We start from the raw sequence: 25,024 nt of genomic DNA, 5'->3' as shown, positions 1-25,024 counted from the left end.
AGACTTGCGAAAGAAAAGCGAACAACTTTTCAAATTCATCGATATGAGAGAAAGGAATAAACGAAATAAAGATTCAAGCCATTATTTCCCAAAAATTTGAGTCACGCCGACAGTTCCGCTCCCTCCGCAAGAAATTTCGATAAAATTTCTTTCATTACCATCGTACCGATCGACGATGATAATTGTTTTTCACCAACAACTAGCTATAAGTGATTATAATTTTGAGTAGAATTGTTTAAGGCCGAACGAAAATTGATTGAATGTATATAAAAGCCCAAAAAAAAAACTCGGTTGAAACATTGGAAAAATATTCACGGAACGTCGCGTTTAATTTTTGATTTTCTTTCCCTTACAATTTTTGTTTCGTAATTTATACTTCATTTTTTTTCATTTTTCATCTTAATTTCATCTCCCCACTCAATATCTCTTAAACATATGTCTAAATATCGTAACAAAATTATCCTTTATCGCATATATTAATATATTATATAAATGATGAGAATCGTCGCGACTCGCGAGCAAAACAGACTCCCAGTGAAATTCGAATTCCCTTTTACCGTGGATTCTTCTTGTTTGCTTCTTTTTTTTTTTTCTACGTCTCTCCTTTCCCCTTCTCTTTCATTCAAAATTTCAAAAAACCTTAGACCAAAAATTTCCTTAGGCCAAATCGCACTGCCACGCGTTTCTACATACGATATAGAGAATTTGTTTTCTTATTCGTAGATTTATATATGCGTGTGTATACATAATATAATGTATCGCATATACCGCTTAGGCGTGAAGTCGTCGTTTATTCGTCAGTTATTCTCTTCTTTTGCTTTTTATTTTTATTTTTTAATTATTCTTCCTCTACTTCTACGACTCGTCGTAATAATTTTTATTAAAAATCTTTCATTCGCCTCAAATAATATCGCGTACGACGTCACAATCGTCTCTCGCCTTTCATCCTTCAGCTTTATTCTCTATATACATTTGTATGCATCGCGTTTTTGTTTTTGTCTTTTTTTTTTTTTTATTCCCTTTGTAATCCTACATATTATAATATATACATATGATCGATATCATTTTTTTTCCCCACTCTCTTTAGAATTTAGTGTTTTTCCTCTCAATTTTTCCCCCCTCATTTTCTTCGTTCATCTTTCCGAGACATTGTATTGATTTTTGTTTGCTTCTTTGTTTGTTCCCCTCCGCGAATCCCTGTTTTAGTTTTTGTTGCTTTTTTCCCCCCGTTTCTGTCTTTTTCACCATCGCGCGTATTCAATCACGCGTTATCCAAAATCTCGTTAATAGCATGTAATTTTCCTGCACGTCTGTTTCGCCCGCGAGCTGCCACATTTCTCAAAACGCGTCGTTCCCGATTTTTCCAAAAATTCACGCCTCGTTTTATCCTCATTAATTTTTTGTCTTATTTCCTCTTATTTTTCTTCTTCTTTTTCTCCACTTAATTCTTCATAGTTTTTTTTTTTTTTTTATTTCTCTCACTTCATCACCAGAATAATCCCCAAAATTTTTTGACATCCCAAAACGTAGGCCGAGATCGCGGAAAAAGAGCGGATCGTCCGTCTGCGCGTGTATAATAATCAAACGTGAGGGAATAACGATCGAATTCCTTGATTCGTCATAACGATGAATTTTTCTATCTTCACAACCCTAATCTTGGCTTCAGGCAAGGTTACTCTCGATTATTACAACAACAAAATAAAAATTCAAAATGGATGTATATATGTATATATGTATATGTGTGTGTGTGTATAAACAAATGAACAAATCAATATAGAAATTAAATTCAATGTCATTTTATTAGCATGAATAATAAATAAAATAATGCTCGTAATAGCAATAATAATAATAATAATAATAATAATAATGGTGATAACGGTGATAATAGTAGTAGTAATAATAATGGTAATAATAATAATAATAATGGTGATAATAGTACTAGTAATAATAGTGGTAATAATAATAATAATAATAATAATCATTGATAATAATAAATTAAACATATACAGTGATTTGTGACTAGGTAAAGACTCACCGCTTGCAAAATAAAAAAAAATAAAAAAAATTGTGTGAATTACGTGTGTGTTGCCTGTGTATATAATTGAATTAATACAATAGTACAATGTGATTGGGAGAAAACTATATAGAATATTCTAAAATAATAATAATGGTAATAATAATAATAATAATAGTAATAATACAAAGAATACCTATTATGCAACTAAAAGTACACGTACGTATAATATGTGTGTATATATATAATATATATGTATACTAAATAATTTATATATGTATATATATATATATATATATTACATATATTCTGATTACAATAATAATAAGAATAATTAGTATCATGATCGTACGTTAATACTATTTGATAACTTGATAATTCTAATAATAATGTTAATGATAATGAAATAATTGGGTATGAATTATATTAACTACGAAAGTCAGGAAAGTGGAAAGGGAAGGAAAAGGTGGAGAGTTGTAGAGACAGAACAAAAAGTATAATTACAGTGTCAAAAAATTGTTAATCCTAATATATTATAGTTCTAATATAATATACATATAAATGTGTGTGTGTGTATGTGTGTGTGTGTGTGTGTGTGTGTGTGTGTGTGTGTTTGCGTTTGTGTATTTGTTTGTATATATGCACATATATGTATTATATATTACATACGTGTAATACTCTCTATCTACACAGGCGTTTCTCCTTCAAACACCATCTAGGAGAACCAACGTTCAATCAGACGTGGTTCCAATGGTTAATTGATTATTAATCAATATTATTATGTACGCATATCATAACGTGGTTAAAATTAATTTTCATCCCTCTTTGTTATCGGTATTCCCTTTTCCGCTTTGCAGGGCATTATCTACTCGCTATGTATGTATGTATAATATATATAAGATAATTCCGGTATACTCGTATGGTTAACTTTGTGTCTAATATTGTGTATTTTTGTTCGTTCTGACTTAATTACATCGGTTTAATTATTTTTCGTATTCTTTTTTTTGGTTACGGATTTGGTTTTGTTTTTTTTTTTCATACCGTCGGGCCAAGTTTCCTTCCAGTGAACAATTGATCCAAGACACTTGACAAGGAAATATATGAGAATTGAGGAAAAGAATATAAGATTGAAGTGAAATAGCAAAAGCGAATAACGAAAATTGTTTCGCTTGTGATTTTTCCAGACGCTGTACTCGTTACATTATTCAGTTTATTTTTCTTATATTTTGGAATCGAGAAAGAAGAGGTCAAAGAAATTTAAATTGAATTGGAAAAAAAAAAAAAAGTAGAAGGAACGAAATTGAAGAGAAGATAGTATGGAATAAATTTTCGTTACTCTCGACGTTGATTCCATTATGTAAGATACTGTATAATGCGTGTGACATTGTTTCTGCATTTGGAAATTATTTACACCTTAATTATTAAGCATACGATAATGTTATACGCGACAAACCTACGCGTTATTCCTTCATCCATTTTCTGCCCGATTTATTCGTTATAACTATTATCGTTCTAGTTTTATCTTCAATCATACATCGCTGAATTTTTCTCATCCCTTATTCGTTAGGTATTTTTTTATTTTCGTTAAATTTAAAATTTTCAGAATCATTATCCTTACTGTTGTTGTTATTATTATTACTAATATTTAGTCAATTTAGTTAACGATCGATCGATCAATATTCTTACAGTTTTCGTGAACAGATATTACGCGTATAACACCTATTTATAATGATAATAGGAAACTTTTTTCTTAGTCTTTTCTCGAAATCGTGCCGAAAAATTTTGCGTCCATCATTTTTTACAATCTATGTTTGCTCTTGTGTTAATTTTAACCGTTTTTGAATTTCTTTTTTTCTATCTGTCGTAGAAGGTGTGAAAAATTAGCAAAAGTGTTGAATCAATGGGAAGATTTCCAAATAGATTCATTGTTATTTCGCCAATTCAACCCGGCGAACGAAAATAAAAAAGGAAGAGAAAAAAAATCGTTAACATTTTTGTTTTTCAAAAACGTATGAAAAACAAAAACCGATAAAATTCTACAATAACGTGTAAAGTAGGGAAAATTTATTGCGTGCTCGTCTGCCGGGGTGTAAAACGAGATTTACAATTGAGATATTTTATTTGTTTATTTATTTATTTTTCATAAGAATTCTGACTGACTGACTGACTGACTGCACCGGTCGGACGGCGACGATTCGTTGTTACGTTAACCTTATTTCGATATCAATACAAGGTTGAATTTTCATACCCAGGATGCGAATGAAGCGATCTATCGATCAATGCGCGTGAAAAACGTAGGATGTTGTTATCAACAGAGCAAAAGATCGAGGCAAAATAATTTCATCCCAATCTTTCTCCCATTTTTGAATTATTGCGGTTTTCCGAAGAACCGATTTCCGGTACAGAGATCGAGCGGATTCCGATTCTCCGATACGCCGCTATGATCGACGCTCAATGATCTCCATCTCGATAGCGGTGCATGTCAGTCGGTAAGGTCGTATCTCTCGTTTTCGTCTTTAAATAATCGTCACGTTTTTGCATTAGTCTGCATTTTTTTTTTTTTTTTTTTTTTTGTACCGTAATATACACGATCTTTATACTTTAAATTATTTCATTCTACGTATGCATGTTTGTATATATGTATAATATATATATTGTATATATATACACACACACATATATGTATATATTGAAGATACACATGCGATTAAATCAGATTGCGATCATGGCGGTTTATTTTTTTCCCACTTCCTCTTATTTTTCTATGAATTGCGATTTAGGTTTGGTTAGATTAGGTTAGGTTGAACCGGTATCGAATGACTTAAACATACGAAATACAATAATTGAAATCGTTAAATTACTAGTTTTCTATAAGTATATGGAACGAGCCCCTGACGCATGAAATAAAATTGACGTCGATCGGTTGTCGGTACTAGATTTTTTAGCACCGTAAAAGATAAAAAGTAGACTTAAAACAATCAAATTTTCATTGTCTTCAGTTTTCTCTCTTTTTCCTTCTTTCGATATCCGTTGTTCTTACAGTTCTATAATCAACGAAAATTTTCCCTTTCCTTCGTTCGCGCTCAGCAAAGTCAAAACCAAAGTCGAAAAATCGTCAGATAACGAAAAAACCTTTTTCTCCGAATTGTTTCAAAACCTGTCGGCTGATGTATAGAGCAAGCGGAACAATAAAACGCAAAAAGAAAAAAAAAGGAAAAAAAACCGGTTATTTCGCTATCCTTATCACGTTGGATTTTTGAATTTTTTTATTTTGCTTCTTCTATGTTTTCTTTGCTCGTAGAATTTGGTTTTGCCTTTGCCGGTCCAGCCTTTCGTTTCGTTTTTGGTCTTTCTATCTCACGTCGCTTCCTGCTAAAACTGAAAAGAAAAAAAAAAAAAAAGAAAGGAAAAAAAGGTATATCGTCAATGATCCTAGTTCCTGTTCTTTTTTTTTTTCATTCTCTCTCTCTCTCTCTTTCTCTCCCCCTCTCTCGCACTTGAATAACCACAATATTCCCTTGCTCGGACTTGTTCCTCCATCTCCTCGGTAAGTTTTCGTACGTTTATTCGTTACCTCAATTCAATCAGTATTGTGTTTGTTTGTTTTTTGTTTTTTTTATTCCGATCGATCACATCAATCGTATTTCCTGAATAATTAGAACGTCCGGTGAAGTCGTAGCGATCGTCGATACATAGAGTACGGTACGTGGCGCATAGATACTTTTGTATTTCAATCCTACATATATATATACATATATATGTATATATATATACCTATATCTCGATCGATCATGTATCGCGCGTAACACTATATACATACACGTGTTGTTACACGTGTACATTATCCACCGTTAATTACTCGGTACGTGCAGCTTATGACGATTAGCGGCATAGCATTTATATGCATTTAGTACTTAGTAGCGGTGGTGGAATAGCAGTGGCAATAGTAGTATTGGCATTAGTATTATCATTAGTATTAGTAGTATTAGTAGTAGTGGTATTAGTAGTACTAGGTAGTAGTAGTAGTAAGTTTAGTATTAGCGTTAGTAATTAGTATTATTAGTAATAGTAATATTATTATTAGCATATTGTTCAATAGTACTAGCGTAGGGTGTGTATGTATATGTTTTATCGTTAGCGTTTTATCATTACGTATATAATGTGTATAACTTTTTATGTATTATTTTTTATTTTATTTATTTTTTTCCATCATTTTGTTTTATCATTAACTCCCTCCCTTATATCTCTTTGTTTGAAATTCATTTAATCACGATCCTCGTGGGACCTAATCTTAATTTCTCGTCCCCCCGTCGTCTTCATCCTCGTCTTTACAATCGTCGTTATTATTCATATTCCTTACTAGTAGTAATAGTAGTTATAGTTTTTGGTCTGGCCGATTTGGATATGTACTAGGGATACCTTAGGCGCCTCCTTTCTCCTCTCGTTCTCCACCTCGGCCCGACGAATCGCGGTAACGATTCAAAATCGTCGTCCGCGACGCCCTTCCGGGATCGAGGATCTAGGATCGAGGATCGAAGATCAGGAGCCGGCGCGAGTCCTGCACCCTAGGGGCGCTTCGCCGCAACCTTCAACGCCAACGCGACAGGCCCTGCAGCCAGGGTTTAGGGCCTCGCCTCACTCGAGCTGCTCGAGGAAATTCGGGCTCTTGAAGTACTCCGGGACCGGGTCGTCGAGCCTCGAGATCACCTTGTATATAGACTTCTTCCACGACTGTTCCGAGTCCTTTCCACCCTGGATCGCCTTGAAGAATTCCTTCAGCGTCTGTTCGACGACGAACCTGAAGTTTCCTGGCACCTGGAATTTATCCATTTTGCGCAAAATTCATCGTTAGTCACTCTGCGACTCGATCGTCATTATTTATATAAATATCCTTTTCAATATTCTTACGAAGGTAAAAAGAAAAAAAAAAAGAAATTCTCGTTTTCTTACATCGCTGTTTCACGATCGAAGGATATTTATACGTTGTTACAAAAATATTTAGCAAAAATGCGGTTAAATTATTCTACAATTGGGGTTGATACTTTATCATGCAATTCTATATTATTCTATAATATTAGCAAAGCGTACAACATTCATGTGTTTCTTCTCTACTTTTTCTCTTCCTTTATCTTTTTCTCTACAAACCAAAAAACGAAACAAGAGAACAGAACAACGTAAGAAACGAATTAACGATGAAACCATCTTTAGAAGCATTCTATTTTCGCGTAACTTTTTTACGTTTAGAATAAAAATTTTGAATTGTCGGAAATGAACAAACTTTACGGAACGTAACGGATTTGATTGTGGGACGATATAAATGAGAATAGACTGAGAAATAATAAGATTAATAACAACAACAACAACAATAATAATAATAATAATGATATGATTATAATAATAAAGTGTGCGGTGTGCGTGTTGGTGTATTTGCGCACCTGAGGACCCCATACCTCAATGTGGTTGTTGCGGTTGTAGTGGAGGTTTAGGACCCGATAGATTTCGGAGTCTCCGCCGACGTGGAGGTCGTCGGCGTTCTTGATGCCCTCCGTTACCGCCTGCCTTGCGTACTTTTCCATTTGAATGTAGTAGAACTCCCTGAAACAATGTGAGAAAAAAGAAACTGGGTTAGATGCGGAGGGTTCTGTAACCAACGATGAGAGAGAGGATCCGAAAACGGTGGAAAAGGTGATTTTTTTAAACGGCGCTGCTCGTCTCTTGGACTCCACCGAGATGCTTGCCCGGAATTTGTAAAGAGTTTAGGGGTGGAGGGATCGCGCAAGGAAAACCCGCTGATGTATCGTTTCAAAGGATATACGCGTAGGTTTGGTTAAGAGACATGTAACGAGTGAGGGTCCAAGATTGCAGGCGCAGCTTTCACAATGAGCGCCGCATCTAGAGCGACGCTTTTTTCTTCTTTTTTTCTTTCGTCGTTTCACCACGGTAGGATGCATTAAATCAAGCACTTAGTTACATACATAACTGCCGTGGTGACGGCGGCGGGACCGGGGGCGGAGGCGACAAGGGGTGGAGGCCGCGTTTCACGCTCATTAATTAACGCAATTAAACAAACGTAAGTCGCTAATTGGCGGGTAATTAGCAACTCTGGGCGATAGCAGCAGGTGACCCTACTGTGTAAAGTCTTGTGACGCGCACGTCAGGACAACCTCAGATGAAATACAGTAGGAAGTTCCGAGTGCAACGAGGAACGAAGAACGTCATCAAGCTCCTCCTCTTAAGGGGTTGGTAAAAGGCAAACAAGAGATGAAAAACCGACTTTACTCGCCGCTCCGTCTTGCCGTCTCGGACGAAATCGACAGTCGACACTCCAGGAGTTTGGCAATTTTACGCGAACTTGATGCGCACTTGAAAGACTGGTGATTATTCAGCGACGTTAAGGAATTTTACCGGACACCTCGAGTTCGACTACCATGTTGAAGTTAGTAACGTTAACGTAACGAAGCATCATCGTTGTACAATCTTAGAACGACTTCCAAGGAGTTGGCTTGTAAAAATATGAAAGTGTTGTCTTTGTTGTGATTTACCAACTGAATTGCAGACAATCCTAAGATCGCGGAGTAACGATATTCCCAAACGTGCATAGTTAAAGTAACGGTATACCAACTTCAACCTCATGATCGATCGGCGGTCTTCTTTGCGGTGAGAAAAAATCAACGAAGAAGAGGATGAGTAAGAATAAGGAACCAGAAATAACACCACCACTACTTTGGTACTCCAAGGTTTACCCTGACGCTCGTTTGACGACTCCGCAAGACTTCAACGGTTTTCGTTCAGACTGTTTGATTCCAAAACGGTTGGCTTCATGGCGTTCCCCGAGTCTATACACCGCACCTTTATGTGTACCCATTTCTTGGCGTTGATTTTTAACTGTGGGAAAGTTTTCCCACCGGTTTATAGAGTGCCGAGGGGACCGAGAATCTTACGGGGCGTCTTAGGGAGGTCCTACATTGTTCCGGTTCGGTACGTGGCGGCACTTAGCATAGCCGTTACTGGGGTGCTCCTCGATCTTGGGGTGAATAAAAGACGTTGTAAGACGAACCAGCTCAAGAGTCAGGCTGTTCCGGTCCTTCGCAACTTTGACATTGTACCTTGATCCGAAGGGGGGGGGGAATGATTGGAAGGAAATTTGGCGGCAAGATCGTATTTCCTGTTAGGAGAAGAAGAGCCGGTTCACGGTTCCAAAGTCATGCGAACATTCCGGTGGATTTTATTTTTTTTTTTTTCTCCTTTTCGATTTCACGCCGCATCGTTCGGACGGGTAATTAGACGACGTTGACAATCGACACCCTCCTCCAACCGGGTCGCGGGTAAGGCGGAGCCTCGAGCGACCGTCGAGAGCTTATTATTGTCCTAATTATACAATACATCATAATGAATTACCCTTACCCCGTTAGCCTGACGGGGCCGGATCCTACTTATACGGCGACTCCTCTGTAATCCGGCGTTCCTCGCACTTGGCGAACGAAGTGTGGCAATTCTAGCACTCTGCCTTTTTGTCAGACGTAGGTGTGTGTATAAATCCATCCCTCTCTCTCTCTCTTTCTCTCTTCGGGTGTCTGTTTTAATTAGGCACTTCGCGACGATGCCTGCCTGCCTGCCTGCCTGACTGCGATGCGGTCGCGTTCCTCTCCCATCTATACTCAGCGATCCAACGATGTTGAATGCGTTGATGGATCGTTGAATAAGAATTATAGATACCGCCGAGCGCCTCCTCGGCTCTACTCTCTACACCCGACCGACGCCCCGGAACACAGTTGAACCACCCAACCCTGCACTCGGTAAGTGCTGAAGAGAGCTGCGTCGTCGACCCCCTCGACTCGTCTTAATTGGCCGTACACCAGATCGCGCAGTCTGATAATCAACCCCGTTTTCCCAAACGATCAGGTCCCGTTCGCTCGATCCATACGGTTCTACAAGCGGCTACCACCAAACACCGAATTCACTCGATAGACAAGGTCGAGAAGAAGATCATGGAGAACGGTGTTTCGACGAAGGCAAAGTCTTCGCTTCTCCGAGTTCGAACATTCCACCGATTGAGCAATAAATTTTTACGCCCACGTCCCGGTCTCAGCAAAAGTGCATTGAGACGTGGTTCGAAGAAGATGGTGAAGAAGAAGAAGAAGAAGAAGAAGAAGATAGAGGTGGAAAAGGAGAAGGAAAAATGGCACCTCGTGTCTTCCGAGGTGTGAAAGTGCAGCCTTCGGATAAAGGAGAATTAATTGCACCGAGTTGTGTGGCTCGTCGTTGGCTGAGCTCCGGGGACCAAAGTTGCCGTTTGCCAGCCGGTGCGTGAGCTTCTATTCAGTACGGGCGTTAAAAAAGGTGTCGCAGGGTGAGCGCGGAGTCTTGATGCACCCCCGCGGTTGGGTTGACACGACTCGACTCACTCGGCGCGGCCTCTCCTCTCCTCTCCTCTCCCGCCCATCTCGGCCCTCTTCTTAATTAGTAATTAACACTTTAACGCCATCTACTCAGACTCGTTACACGCACTGCGAGGGAGCCACGTAGCCGTGCACCGCCGGAGGTGCAGAATCCGCGATTCAAACGAGGAAAACTGCGAAAATTTTTTTGCAATTACCGAAACACCAGCGGTCGTCGCTCAGATTTTTCTTTCGCGAGGCCGACGTTTACAGTCGGTTTCGGAAGTTGCGATCGCTTCGCCGTTAAAAACTGAAAAAAAACAGCGAACGGAAATCAGGATCCTCGGCAGGGTATCTGAGTCTTCTGGAAGGAGTGTTTGCCCCACCGCCGAAAACAGTGGAAAAGTGATTTCGTACTCGAGCTTCTGAAGGCAACTCGAGTGGCCTCTTTGAGCCACTTTCTTGAGGAGTTTGAAACGAGCTTTCATCGGCTTGCGAAAGAAGGTTGTTCAAAATTGGGAAATATTCTAGGCGTCTGAATTTTCACCCCGGTGGTCTCCGGTGTCTTTTTCGAACTCTCGTCGGGCGGTGACGTCGGCGTCAGATTCACGGGTGACGGATCGGCGTCCATCATCCTGTCCGACAGTACGTCGAATCGATCCAGCATTGAAAAAAGGAAGAGATAACGAAGGCAAAAAATCCTCGGACGACGCCCAAGTGCGACGAGACTGGAGGGGAGGGCAGCGATGCGGGGCACTGAAGAGTGAAACCGCTCAAAGCAGCTGCCCCTCCGCTAGGTTTCAGCTTTGAAACTGCCCCTCGCGCTCTTAGCTCGGTTCCATTCCGTTCCGTTCCTTGCCCGTTCGGTTCAGTTCCGTGCCGTTCCGCACCCCCTGGATGGTCTCCGTACCCCGCCAGATGCAGGCGCGGGGGCAAACCGAGACCCCCGTCATTGTAAGAGTCTGGCGCGTGCGGCGAAGGGCACCGAACTAACGAAATAAGGGAGCTGCCAGCCCGCCGGCTTCGGGGGAGAAAGAGAACCGAACCCCCTTAGAGTTTCTCTCTGTGTATTACGCCCGGCTACCAGAGGAGCTCATTGTTAACTGCACATCTGCCGTTCGCGCTATGCGCAGTCTCTCTTTCTCACTCTCCATCAACCTCGTGTCGAGGTCGAGACTCATGCCGTACGATTGCTGTCGAAAAAAGGAAGAAAATAAGAAACAAACACCAGACCAAACAGACGGAGACAAAAAGGAACGACAGCGATGATTAATTCCGTTCAAGGACTTGTGGTAGGTACCTACTAGCTGTGATTCTCATTGATTCTGCTAACCCTTGACTTCCTTTTTCACGACTGCTGTACCAAAGTATTATACATCAAAGACTTCAAGGATGATAAAGGAAAAACAACTAAATAACCCTGACACTAGATCGATTTAAAATAATTATCGAAGCATCTGAGATTTGCCTCAGTGAATCACTGGTCAGTGTATTCTAGACTCCTTTTCTGCAAAGTAGTCCAAGTATCAGAACAGACCTTGACGGTTCATCTTGTAAAATCGTCTGAAGCGACTCGAGGATTTGTTTCTTCTCATATAGGAGTCGCTTTCTCATCGATGTCTGTAACGATCGACAGAACAGCACAAACTGGATATTGAGACGATAAAGTGAACGAGATCGACAAGCGTTCTTTACCAAAGTTGTCGATCTTCTTCGACTCAACCTTCTCATCGTTCGACTCGTGAGAATTTTGAGATTCGCCCGTTCAGCGATCTTCCACACGCGCGGAGCCTGAAGAGGAACGAATTTTGCGCATCTGTCGGTCAACCAGTGTTCGTTCGGTGCATTCACTCACCCCAACCAAGTTCCGCCTGCGTGTGTCTAGAAGGTGAACGATGTTCGTGTGAGCCTAATACCCAGTGGGACGACAATGAAGTAGTTAAGTCCTCGGTGCATCGGCTGAGTACACATAGAGAGAGAGAGAGAGAGAGAGAAAGTCGTTGCTGTGGGCTGTGGGTTACGTACGGAAAAAGCATCCACACGCACGCGAGTAAGCCAACCGGGGAACCCGGAGTTTTACGAGAGAGAGAGAGAGAGAGAGAGAAGCATGGCGAGCAAGGGTTACCTAGGTTAGGGACTCGGAAAACATCCTTTGTCGAAAAACTCTGCCGGGATCCCTTTCCATCCCCCCCCTCGCCTCTTTCGCTTCTCGTCCGACAGTCACGAGACCAGAAGGAGAGGAGAGAAGAACCCGGAGGGATAGCGAAAATCAATATTTCTTTGTCGCACACTATGTCCAATATCCACAACACGCGGCGCCATCCCCTTTTCCAACCCCCTTTATCTTACGTATTCATTCGTCTGTTCGCCAAATCTTTGACCATTGAGTATTTCATTGAGATTTGCATGACTCTTCTTCACACGGTCTTTGGGTATATTTGTTCTTCTCTCTTTTATCTAAAAATTGAAGAGTGTTTCTTTTTTTTTTGTTCTTTCAATATATATGCCCGAGTTTTTGTATTCCGATCTTTTACTCTAACGATCAGGATAAAACATCGGAAATGCGACTGAATCTGTTCAACCTTCGTTACCTTGGATTAAAAACACTTTTATCATTAACAATTCGCTGAACGTAACGAAGAAGAAATACGAAAAAAACCGGTTTCCCAACCCTTTGAAACTCTCTATCAATCGTCGTATTGAATCGTCTCGATCTCGTTTCTCGGTTATAACCGACGAAGCGAGGAAAAATTACTGGTTTATTGAGTCACCCCGAGGCAGAGAAACCGTAATTCTCAAGGTTCCCCCTCAGTTCGGCATCGTGTTCGCAGTTGGAACGGTAAAAATAAAAAAAAAAAAAAGAAAAACTAGCGAAAAGAATGAATAGAAGGAACCAGATAAAAAACAAAAAAAAAAAAAAAAAAATGAAGGAAAATTGGGGGAACGCCGTATGAGATCATCGCAAGATCTGATCTATCCGCGCGTTTGCCGGTTTGGGGGTGAATCGGACGGCCGTACTGCGCCGCAGGATACATTATACGGTGAAGTAGTAAAACTTTGGGGACGCGAATCTCCTATGCTACGACAGTGGGGCAGTAGGTTAGGGTTTGGGGGAAACGTGCCGGGGTCGACGAGACGCGCACCCTCCGTTTCGGCCCGCCGCCGTCAAGCCATTACCCATGGCGTAATCGTGAATAGGATTTACTAGACAACTGTTCTCGCCCAGCTCTCGAAGCTCATCGTTGGCCCGAGAATTGCGGGCCGCGACGTTCGCTAACATCGTTATTACAGAATCGGTGGTTCGAACTTTCTACATCTAAGAGATAACCGTTCTGCTTGTCTTACTTCCGATTCTTTTTCTACTTATTAAGGGGTGACAGGCGTTTTAAAGACCCTAAAAAGAGCACCGTCATTTTCATTTTATTCTTTTTTTATTTCGGATGGAAGGAAAGCTCATGAGATGATAATATCTAAGGAAGTTATTAGGTATATACGTATGGATAATATAAAAAATTAGTATCAAAAAATGTTAAATACTGGTGAAAATTTGGATCTGAAAAAAAAAATCATCACTTAATTCGATCTGGTTGCCATTTTTTAATAGTTGTTGACATTGATAACAATTTTTTGTGTTATGCTCGAATGTATACCTATAATAACTTCCTTGAATATTATTGTCTGGTTACCTTTTGTTACGTTCAAAGAAAAAATGAAAAATAAAATGGTGATAAACGCGATCTCATTTTGATTGTACAATGGCGTTGCCCTTTGAAAAAAATAATTTTGACGACAGCGATCAGTGAAACACTGAGGAAATAAAACACTGTTTTATAGTTTCAGAATTACTTTTAAGGTGTTGCAGGTGGTTAATATAAGTATAAGGTTTTACTTTAACACGGCTTAATTGCATTTTATGAGATTTCTGACTTTCAATATTTCACATAGTTCTGGGAAATTGATCGTTACATTGAGATTAAAAATGTTAAACTCATGAAAACTGGAGAGCTTTGATTTGGAAAGCTGTCAGTGTAAAGAAAGCGTTCCAAATTCATGGCTTAAGCCTTTAAAATACATTTTTTTCAGATCAAAGGTGACAATAATGTTTTGTTTCCTGTAAAAATATTTTTTAAACCGACCAGTTCGGACGAATGAAAATTTTTTTGGAATCAATTTCACGGAAGGACCATCAAATTTCAAATTTCTCTCTAAACTCTGTTAAAATCATGTCAATTTCTAATTAGTCTCCCAACTCGATTCTATTTCTCTAATATTTGTATCTCACTTTCTGTTTCAGACGTCTCGAGAAAATCTTTTGAAAGCAGTTCCGGACTTGAAAAATCTCTTCAAAATTCGGACGGGTGAGTCTTGTTTTATTTCTCTTGCGACGCGACCGTTTCGTTTCGTTTCGTTCGATTTATCGCGGCCTAATTGTGGCCCGTATTTATTCCACACGTAAGATATTGCTGTTCACTCTGAAGTGTAATGCGGAACGTAATAAGCACGCGATGTTCCTACTTCGACGCCCGCATGCTTAAACCGATTGCTTTTTTACCCTGCATTGTGTCTGCTAGGTATCGTTCTTCCTTGGCATATGGGCGATTTGCATACGATACGACAGAGTGAAATGAAAGAAAAAAATTGAAACACCGTACGTTGCGCGAAACGATCCTCGACTCTAACAATAAATTTATATTCGGGGATCAATAATGCGTCTGTGAATCTTTCACCTCGCAGTCAGAAAAATTTTACACAATATTTTCGAAATTTAGAGTGAATGAATTCTCCGAATCTGAAACGAGATATTTTTGACAAAAAATTATTGAGTTTAATAAAGATTTGAAAAATGAATTCCGGTTTTGCTTCTTTGTTTCTCGTTTCTTTCATTGTGAAACGAAACGTGAAACGAAATAGAGAGAAGAATTTGCGGGTAGATAGAGAAATTTCTACGTTGCTGGCACGCGACAGTCTTTGAAGCTTTGGATCGACGTTTTTGTCACTAAAACGACGCTGACACGACCAGGCATTGAATTGCATATCTGTGATTAACTCTTTTCGTCTCCTTTTCACCGTGTTCAATCACACAGCTGATATATTTTAAAATAATCGATTCGACAATAGTTTGTACATCAATTTAAATGACGGAACATCAAAAAGATTACACATCGTTTTTTGATTTATAATAAATTTTGTAGGTCCAAGGTATTGATTTTTTCCTGGTTTTTTCTACTTTCTCGAGAAAAAAAAAAAACAACAACAACAAAAATAAGAAAAAGGAATAAAAATTGAAAAACAGGGTTAGCGAGCAAGTGAAACTTTGCGATTGTTCGTAAACAAGGTGATGAAATATTCAATTGAAAATCCATACTGGAATATAAGAGAAGACTGATTCTAAGCAGGCGACAAAAAGAGATGAAAAAGAAGTTCATCACAGATCGTAGATACCTAACAAGTCTTGAGTTTGCGAGGGTAAAAACTACGTCCTACACTCTCGTCTGTGTGCGTATATCACGATCAAGTGCATGAAAAGCAAGAAGGAAAAAAAAACGGAACCAGCAATTTGAATGAATGGTATAAACGGTTCTGATAAGCTTGAAAATTTAATTCCGCGTATATCGAGTTTCCCGTTAGATTCGTCGTTTATACATGTGTAAGTTGTCGTCTCTCTCTCTCTCTCTCTCTCTCTCTCTCTCTCTCTCTCTCTCTCTCTCTCTCTCTCTCTCTCTCTCTCTCTCTCTCTCTCTCTCTCTCTCTGTCTCTCTCTTTCAACCTGCATAATTTCACGTGTCGGATAAAAAATATGCACGTTTCACTTTATTCACCTGTACGTGTGCGTATGTCTGTGTGTGCGCGCACCATAATACCCATCATATACGTAAACGAATGCACTTTGCCATTCTGCATTTTCCCGCGCGGCGCGTCTGCAGCGGCAACAGCGAGTCGGCCGGAGGGGTGGAAACTCGCTTCGAGAACGCGGATGAAATAGGAAGAGAGAGGAATCGGACGCAAAGGGTGATGGAGGAGGTGGAGGAGGGCGAAAGAGGGATGGTTTCAAAACGAAATCAATTCGGGATGGCCAGTGCCGCCCTTTCCTCTCTTCTCCTCTCCCCTTCTCGCCTCTCCTCCACTTCCCGCCCGGCAACGTCGACGCGGAGAGGTTGTCCAGGTAGGCGGGAGAGCCGGGCATCCTCAATTTTGACTTGACACCGCGAGAGAGGTCGCAAAATCGAAAACGTGTCCGTGGCGCTCCGCGAGCTTCCTCCAATATTCAGGAGACCTCGTTCGCATCCCCCGAGCGACGGATTGACCGAGGCGCACTAATTTTCCCACTGCCAAATTTTTAACCCCCTACTTTTTTTTTTTTTCTTTTTCACCGTCCGAACGCGAACTTCCGTCACTCGATGACGTCTCTGCACACGGCAGAGATTTATAAAAATTCAAACTCCCCTGGCGGTATCGAAATGTCACGGAATTTCAACCGGCGAAATACTCTGCGGAATTTTATATCATACAAAAATATATGTACACGTACGCACTGTTGGAAATAATTTAACTAAACATAACGTCCCGGCGGGTTTTCTATATAGTTTATGTTATTTGTCATATTTATGTTCTTAAAAATGAGACAAAATATTGTAATTTGTACTTTTGTTTTTTTTTTATCACTTAGTAATGCATTTAAGTAATGGTTAAAACAATGAAAAAACTTTATTCGATCTGCTGGGACATTTTTTTTCTAACCTTGTGTACGTTGTTGTCCACGTTTGAACTGTGTTTGAACGATTTTTTTTTTTTATAATCTACTCAGTTTCACGATAATCTACGATGGACGTGTTTCTGCTGTCGTAGAAAATTTTCTGGATTGTAAGTGTTACCACGTTGAAATAAAAATTGGCCAACAGTGACCACGGAAACCGTAAATCACTGTTCGATTATAGTGTAAAATGACCGAATGTAACAAGACGTTGTCAATTTATATTTGCAAATGGTTAATAATAATAATAATGAAAAAGCCTATTCCTAAGTCTGGAAAGTAATATGAATTTACGTTCGCTCGATATCGAGTGGTTGGTTATTCTTTTGTTTTTGAAAAGTGGAAAAATTACTAGAAAAGTTATGTTTTAATATCCAAAGCTGCCGGTTGGTATTTTTTTTTTCTCACAATGATTGAAAGAAGACAGAATAAAAAAACATGCTAAACTTTTTCCCCACCCCTCAGGTATCTAAATAAAAATATCACGTGTAATATTCTCATGGCGGTAAATTCGAGATAGTTTAGCGTGCCTGGTCAATAAAATACCAACGTTCACATATATGCGTATAATACACGGTGCGCGTTGGTAATATATAAGGTTTAATACTGAGATGTTGGTGCCAGGATGCTGGATGACGGGTAGGTTATAAACTTTTTTGATAAACTGTTTTTCACCGTTCTCTCCTTGTTGCTTTTTTTTTTTAATCATCCTCTCCGTACCCACGTTTCGTATACGTATACATATACATGTATTATTTTTAATTTCATCCTTTCTCCTCTTCTCTTTCTTTTATTTTTACTTCCCCGTCCCCGCCCTCTTTTCGTTCTTCTTCTTTCTTCCTTTATCCCGTTTCTGTTATTTTTTTTCTTTTTTTTTTTTTTACTTCCCTCCCCCCTCCACCCACCCCCCATCCTCCATCATCCCTATTTTCACCTCTGTTTTTCCCTACGTATGCACATACGCACGTACGTGTATGTATTACGTTATTATGTATGCATGTATCCACGCTTATACACCGGTGGCGGCAAATTAAATCCTCCGTGAAGTCGGGAGGGGTGGAAAAGTGGGGGCGCCGCCCCCGACTCGCGGCACCATCGACGGATACAAAGCCGATTAGGGCGGGACAGTAAAGCATTATCATTTCACATTTTTCGCAGCGTTGGTTGCCCGGGTCTCTCGCTTCTCTTCTCTCTCTCTTCACCCCGCGCCCCCTTACACCCCCTCAGACCACCGCCCCCTTCTACCCCATCGCTCTTTCCTGATCGCCACCGATGCGGGGCCTTCTCTACGCAGGTATGCTCGTCGCATGCATACCCTTTCTCTCCCCCCCCTTCTCTCTCTCTCTCTCTCTCTCCACTCACTCCTTTTTCTCACTTTTTCTTCAGAGTTCTCTCCGTCCGTCTCTATCGCTCTCACGATTCGCGTCATTTCCTACCGCCGCTTCCATATGGACCTTTCGTCCTCACGTGCCTGATCTCCGTTTGTTTTTCATCTTTTTCTCCCTCTCTTCGCACGCCGATAGAGATTTATTTGTTTATTGTTTTTTGATTTGTTACCGTAAACGTCGAGGATTTACTTCGAAAATGTAATTTGTTGAAAATATTCACGGATATTACGACGAGCAAATTTAGTGGTAAAAATATATGTAAATCAGAGAAATCTACTAAATATCAGAATTGATGAGAATTGGTTTTTTTTTTTTTTTTCAACACTCTCTAAGATATGGTCCTATTACGCGGAAGACGGAGAAACGGTTGAAGAAGAAAAAAATCAAAAGTAACATCAAATAATCGTAATATTCGGGAAAATGATGAAATTTTGAATTGGACTAGAGATTTTTAAAAATTCGGCATAATCTTATATTGAAATATTTTCTACAGATCTGGCCAAATGTTTGTTAGATTTTATTATTAGTCTGGAAATTCGACAGATTCTCGATCTACGGTGATCGCTTCCTAATGAAATTAAAAAGAAAGCGAAAATAAAAAAACTAAATCAATTTCCACCCTGTCCAAACTGCGACAAGTACCGTGGGATAATATTTGGGGCAGGGACTGTACCGCACGCTTTGCGCCGTATATATTAGCCTGCAAGTAGCGGCTCATAGCCCAGGATTAGCCTTGCAGTGGCGATGCTTACATCCCCCTGTAAAGCCACCCCCTCCTCCCCCCCCCCCCTCTCCCCCCGCTTTCCCTCTTTTTCTTTCTCCTTCCCTTTTCTCTCTGTATATCTCTTGCCTGTATTTAGCCGCAGATACGCGCCACGCACACAGGTCGCTTCGGCCTCCTCCCTTCATCCCCTTTCATCCCTTCATCCCTTCCTTCAGACAACGACGTCGACGGCTCGCGTTATTCCTACAGATGATAGCCCCGCGGCCACGCTTCGCATTGTCTGCAGCCTCTGCACTCCGTTCGCTGCACCGCCGCCGATATCCGACCAACCCGAAACACAACCCCCGCGACGAAACCTGTATTTACCCCCCGCGTCCTGAACCTTGTCTTGTTCTCTTTATCCTAGATATTATTATCAGTACTACCGCAATTTTTCTTTTTCTTAAATCGGTAGGAAGGTTTACCGCAGGAAGACGAATCGATGTGCGACTAACATATATTTTACACGATTTCTTTGTGACAGAAAAAGTTTAGGTTTGATCATTCGAGCTCAAAGGATTAGCAGTGAAATTAATCGAGTCATTTTACAACACGATATGAAAATATTTTAGACGGTACTTTCTTGACGCGAAATAGTTTCATAAGCTTCGTAATCGGAAGACGACATAATGGAGAATGATAATATGAAATCGTTCGAGATGGATCGTAATTTCCTAAAATTGATGAAAATCTCGCGTTTTAACAATCGTTTAAAATCGCATCATAATATAATACAGCACAGGGTGAATTTGAATCGTCGATCAACATTCAATCGCTTAAAACCTGTTTCAAATCTTTCGAAAAAACCACAATCACAATCAGTTCACAATCGGTATTGACATGATTTAAAATAATTCTGAGATTAGATCAAATGGTCCGAAAGCAGGGTTCAAGTTCGCAAGAACGAATTATCGGACGTTCAACGATCGTGCCAACAGCGTGAATCCGGTGCAAATCGGATGAAACTTAGGGGGAGCCGGTGAATAAAAGCAGGCAAGTATCGATAGATCGCGATCGATCGCAGGTCGATTGAAAGTAGCCTCTGGAACATCGCGAGCCTCGCGTATGGGAGCGATAAAAATGGCGCAAAAGGGGTTGGGAAGGGTGGGAGGCGAGGGTTGATGCCTAGCAGTCTGCCTAGCCGGGCAAGAGGGTACCAAACGCCCACTAATTAGTGCCAAGAACGTAATTAAGTAATTTTTAATTAAGTGACTGCCGTTTACCCCGAGCGGCGCAACCTCCGCCGCTTGCCAATCCGTGTGTCTGCCTTTCTCTGTGTGCAACCGCTACTCGCTACTCGCTACTCGCTGCATGCGCCGATGCTGATCGTCGGCCGTGTGGGGTTGGGTACCTTGTAAGCTCTGCTTACCCCGTTGCAGCGTCGCTGAGCTCAGGGTGCGCCGTTTAAACGCGGACGTAACGCACCGCCTATTTGTAATGCGCGATCCGTCAAACCCCATTTTCATTTCCACTTCCGCTTTAACCTCCATCTCTCTCTCTCCCCGCTGTCCACTTCGTACGAATGTTATTTCGGCGTTTTCCTCAAGGTCTCAACGTCGAATCCCCTTTTTCTTTGTCTGTTCGAATTTCAATTTTGACTTGGCTGGCTCAAGTTTTTTTTGCTGTTGATTTTAATATTTAACCAATAACAGAAAAAATTATACAATTATAGATTGTTTTTTTTTCTACTACTTTTTCGTGTTAGAACTCATTTTCCAGGGGCGGGGTTGAAATTTCGAATTTGACAAATTACGCGAATGAAACAAACTTTGAAAAAGTTCCGAGTGTGCGAAAATGAGAAAATTAAAAAATTTGAAGCATCGAAATTCTGAGCGATCGAAGATTTTCAGGTCTGCGAATTTTTGGCTCGATGAAATTTCGACAGTTTGATCTTTCTTTGTTTTCGATTTTCGATATTCTTACGCTCCGAATCCCGGTCATTCTGATTTTTATACCCGCTTATACACACCCTATTCGAATGTTTCTTACGCACGTTTTAAACGATTCATCTCTTCTTCGTTAATCTATCCGTACGTAATACATATTACGGTTATACGTCCGTTAAAAGAATAACGACCAAAGCCACATTTGCCAGAATTGAGAAAACCCCGCTTGCTTAGAACTTGTCGCCCCCACATCGACAAATGAAAATCGTAAAGTTTTGTTCACGAATCGCGAATACCTGGACGAAATAAAAATAAATAGAAGAACGATTATCGCCGCGAAGAGTCGTCGGCCTGCTCCGAAGAGCGAGCTGCATCCGTAATGATTAATTCACGTTTAATTAGGGTAGGGAATGATTCACCCTGGGGTAAAGCGGGCTGGTTTATAAGTAAAGGGAAATTTCTGTGGCACAGGGTTTCCGGTCGGGGTAGGTCGGCAGGCAGGCATGGTAGGCGGTTATACTAGCCGAGGCTCAATCCGGAGAGAAGGAGGTTGGTGCACCAGTCAGCGTTGCAGCGGTACCCAAAGAGTTGCCACTCCATTGTGCCGTGCACTGAGTTTTTAATTAAGGAGCTGGCGAGAAATTCTCGAGATTCTGGTTATACTCGTATATATATACACCTCCACGCTTACGCGACCAGATTCTTCTACATCTACGTTGCAAGTGACTGACGTGCCGAGTTTCCGTGTGTACGTAATATACGTATATGTAACAGCGGCGGTAGAAGAAGTATGTAGAAACGCGTCGACTTATTTTCTTTGCGAACGGAAGTCGAGGCGTTTCGTATACGTGTGCGCATGTGTCGCCTCCACCTATACAAACAACGAAAACTATGAATGTGCAGAATTACCTTCCTTTCCTTAGGTACGCGTATACAATATTTCCTTTCATCGCGGTGCCGCGAAGGTGGGTGGAGGCCCAGGAGAGTTGGGGGTAAAAGAAGAAGATGGAGAAGGAGATAGAAGAATTGAAAGAAAAGTGAAAAACAAAAAACAAAAAAAAAAAAAAAAAAAATCATTTCACGATGCATCGCGTATCCGAGAAACTTCCCAACCAACGAACCCTTTCGACTACTGCGTATCCTCAGCCTTAAAGAAAAGTATCGCTAACTGGTCTTTGTCTGAGAGCCTCGGGCCGGAAAGTTCAGCCTCTTGTTATCGCAGGTGTATTAGTGGTCTGGGTTTTTCGTCTAACGTCCGTAAGCTACTCTTCGCGTCTACCTAATTCCGCATTTTCCTTTCTCCGTTAATGTTGCCTTGATCTTTCTTTCTATTCTCTGTGATACGCGGTTTTTAAAAATGAAGATTTTTTTTTCCCTCTCTCTCTCTCTTATCTTCGCGACGTAATCAAGAAATTCTAGAAAGGTTGAGAACCCTGCGGTTCCACGGTTTTACTCTTCGTACGATGTGTGCTCATATGTGGTTCCTTTGCGTCCCTCCGCAATGCACAATGCATCGAGCACGCGTGTCTTTTGTACAGAATAAGAGCGGCTCGATTTTTTTATTTATTTTTTTTTCTTCATTTTCTCTCTCTTTCTTTATTTTTTTTCTACCTTTTCACTGGCTTTTTTTTTTTAATGCAGCGAATTTATTACCTCGCTACTATTCCACCCGAGCCCCCTTTCCATTTTATCCCTCGCCTGTTTTTTCTCGTATTTTCCCCCCCCAACATCACGTGCGTGGAAAATATGTATATCTGTGAACGGTTATCCTCGTTTTATCATCGAAAGATTTGACTGATTTCGTGAAAATCAAGGATCAAAATGACAAACAACGAGATCTGTTTTCTATGAAAATTATCAGCTACCGTTCGACGATTCTTGAATGAGACAAAGTTTAACTTGCATGTGTGTAAAAGAAAACGAGGAGAATAATCATTAACGCATTCGCGAAGAGGGTTGAAGTGAAGTATTTTTTCTTGAAGAGGGTAAACAGGGAGAGTGCTTCGTCGAAAGGCAAAGGGGACGGGGGAAAAAGGGGGTCAAGTGAACCGCATTTTCTTCCGGTACTGTCTCAGGTACCCTATCCATAATCCAAGGGAGTTTGTACGTGTGATTTCGGCGAGGCAAAATTGCAGCACCGACTACGTCGTCCCGAGTGAAGTTTGCCCCGGAATTTTTCTCTTAACTTGTTGTGTCCCTGCAGGTTGCGTTCTCACAATAAGAGAGAAAACGTCGAGCCCCGCGTCTCACATGCATGCAACCGAGTAGCTCGTGCATTATGCCAGACACAGCCAGGGCTGAAGCGCGTGTCAGGCGGTACGCGAAAAGGGATTCCGGGCAACTCCTCGTCTCCGCTGTTGGCTAGGAGGCAGAGATATGGGGGCCGACTTTAACCGCCCGAGTAGCAAAGTGGGAAGGCAGGCATGCAGCCAGTCAGCCAGCCATCCAGCCAGCCAGGTACCTACTGCCTACCGGTGTTCGCTAAATGGCCCTCGCTCGGCACAATCTTCCGGGATTAAAAAAATCCACGGAGAAACAAAGAAAGGAGAGAGAGAGAGAAAAAAAAATTAAAAGAAAAACGACGAGAAGAGACGAGGAGCGAGGAGAGGAGAGAGGAGGAAGAAGGAGGAGGAGGAGGAGGCACAGAAGCAGCCGGCGGACGTTATACCCACTGCACCACCCCACGTATGTGCAGAGGAGAGGAGATTGCCTCTCGAGTTACCCTGCATCCCGCACGTTTATAACCCCCACCCCCAACGTATAGCTATATAATACTACACGTTACTCCTACGTTTGTCGTCAAGATTACGTCGCTAAATTGCGCGGCTGTTTTAATTGGGTGCCTTTTCCTTTTCCTTTTAGCTATTTTTTCTTGTTTTTTTTTTTTCTTTTTTTTCAAATTCTTTTTTACTCTACCTTTATCGTTTCTATTTCTTTTTTTACCAACGTTTGTTTCCACCCTTCGAAACGATCTCTCGGGGTTATTTCGAAAACACAAGGATCAATCGATCTATCCGGTAAATGAACACGGCAAATCCTACAAGGTACGAATAACGAGTGAAACTGTTATTTTACTCGGAAGTTTTATCATTCGACCTCGATAATTGACCTCGATAATTAATTATCAGCTAAAAAACTAATTTTCATTTTGTACCTAGAAGTATATTTTTCGATTGTGGTAGAAAATGAAAATAATTAAGGACTGAGCGGTAACCGGAGCTGAAAATTTCTCTCAGTGCAATCGGGCCCCGACTAGATTTCCAGCTTAAAATCCCGGGGGCAAAAATGTTTTGAAAAAATTTGTTTCAAGACCTGTTCGTGATACGGTCGGAAAATAAATATCCAATTCCGAACGGCAGGTTGTGTATTAGCGTGCGAATCGGACACACGGGATCTGCGGATGGCTAAAAGGCGGTTTCGTGCATCGGCATGAGATATATGGAGAAAGAGAGAAACGTATGAAAACGAGGAAAAATAATCGGCGACACGACAAGACCCGCGTAGCGGAGCTGACCATTATACGACATAAAATTCCTTCCATCTTCGGATAAGATCTCTCGACTGTCGCGCGTGTCCTTGCGTGTCCTGGCTCGGCATCCGATAAGGCGTCAAACCCCGGCCCGCCTTGCGACCAGCCCCGTTCCACCATCCCCACGGTATTGCCGTATTGTATTTTATACCCCATTCCCTAGACTCTATTCCAGTCTATTAACAACCGATTTCATTAAACACATTGCGCGTACATTTGTAACACATTGTGTTATTTTACGTTTCTTCGTTTTCATTTTCATAGGGCTTTTTTCCTCATCGTTCACCTATTTACCGGTATGTATGTACCAAAGAG

The 25,024-nt window shown here is 40.9% G+C and overlaps 1 protein-coding gene and 1 long non-coding RNA gene across 5 annotated transcripts in view; one reads left to right on the top strand and one right to left on the bottom strand.

Annotated features, from left to right (window-relative positions):
• LOC124186401 overlaps positions 1-25,024 on the top strand; it is a 212,270-nt gene that overhangs the window by 83,622 nt on the left and 103,624 nt on the right. Inside the window, exon 3 of the long non-coding RNA XR_006871656.1 lies at positions 14,687-14,750. This is a non-coding gene — a long non-coding RNA (uncharacterized LOC124186401). The remainder of the gene's footprint in view (positions 1-14,686; positions 14,751-25,024) is intronic.
• Positions 3,340-25,024, bottom strand: part of LOC124186392 (homeobox protein prospero-like) — a 30,489-nt gene continuing 8,804 nt past the window's right edge. For 2 of the 4 annotated variants that reach the window (XM_046578059.1, XM_046578060.1), the window contains exons 4-5: positions 7,450-7,609; positions 3,340-6,829 (exon numbers count right to left, since the gene is read on the bottom strand). In XM_046578059.1, the coding sequence (XP_046434015.1) occupies positions 6,650-6,829; positions 7,450-7,609 (340 nt within the window). In that variant the 3' untranslated portion in view covers positions 3,340-6,649. The remainder of the gene's footprint in view (positions 6,830-7,449; positions 7,610-25,024) is intronic. The other 2 variants (XM_046578062.1, XM_046578063.1) reach the window with 1 other exon arrangement.

Source organism: Neodiprion fabricii, chromosome 7 (assembly GCF_021155785.1).
Source record: "Neodiprion fabricii isolate iyNeoFabr1 chromosome 7, iyNeoFabr1.1, whole genome shotgun sequence".
Taxonomy (NCBI): Eukaryota; Metazoa; Arthropoda; class Insecta; order Hymenoptera; family Diprionidae; genus Neodiprion; species Neodiprion fabricii.
The sequence above is the reverse complement of the archived record's forward strand: the minus strand, read 5'-3'. Positions and strand labels throughout refer to the sequence as shown.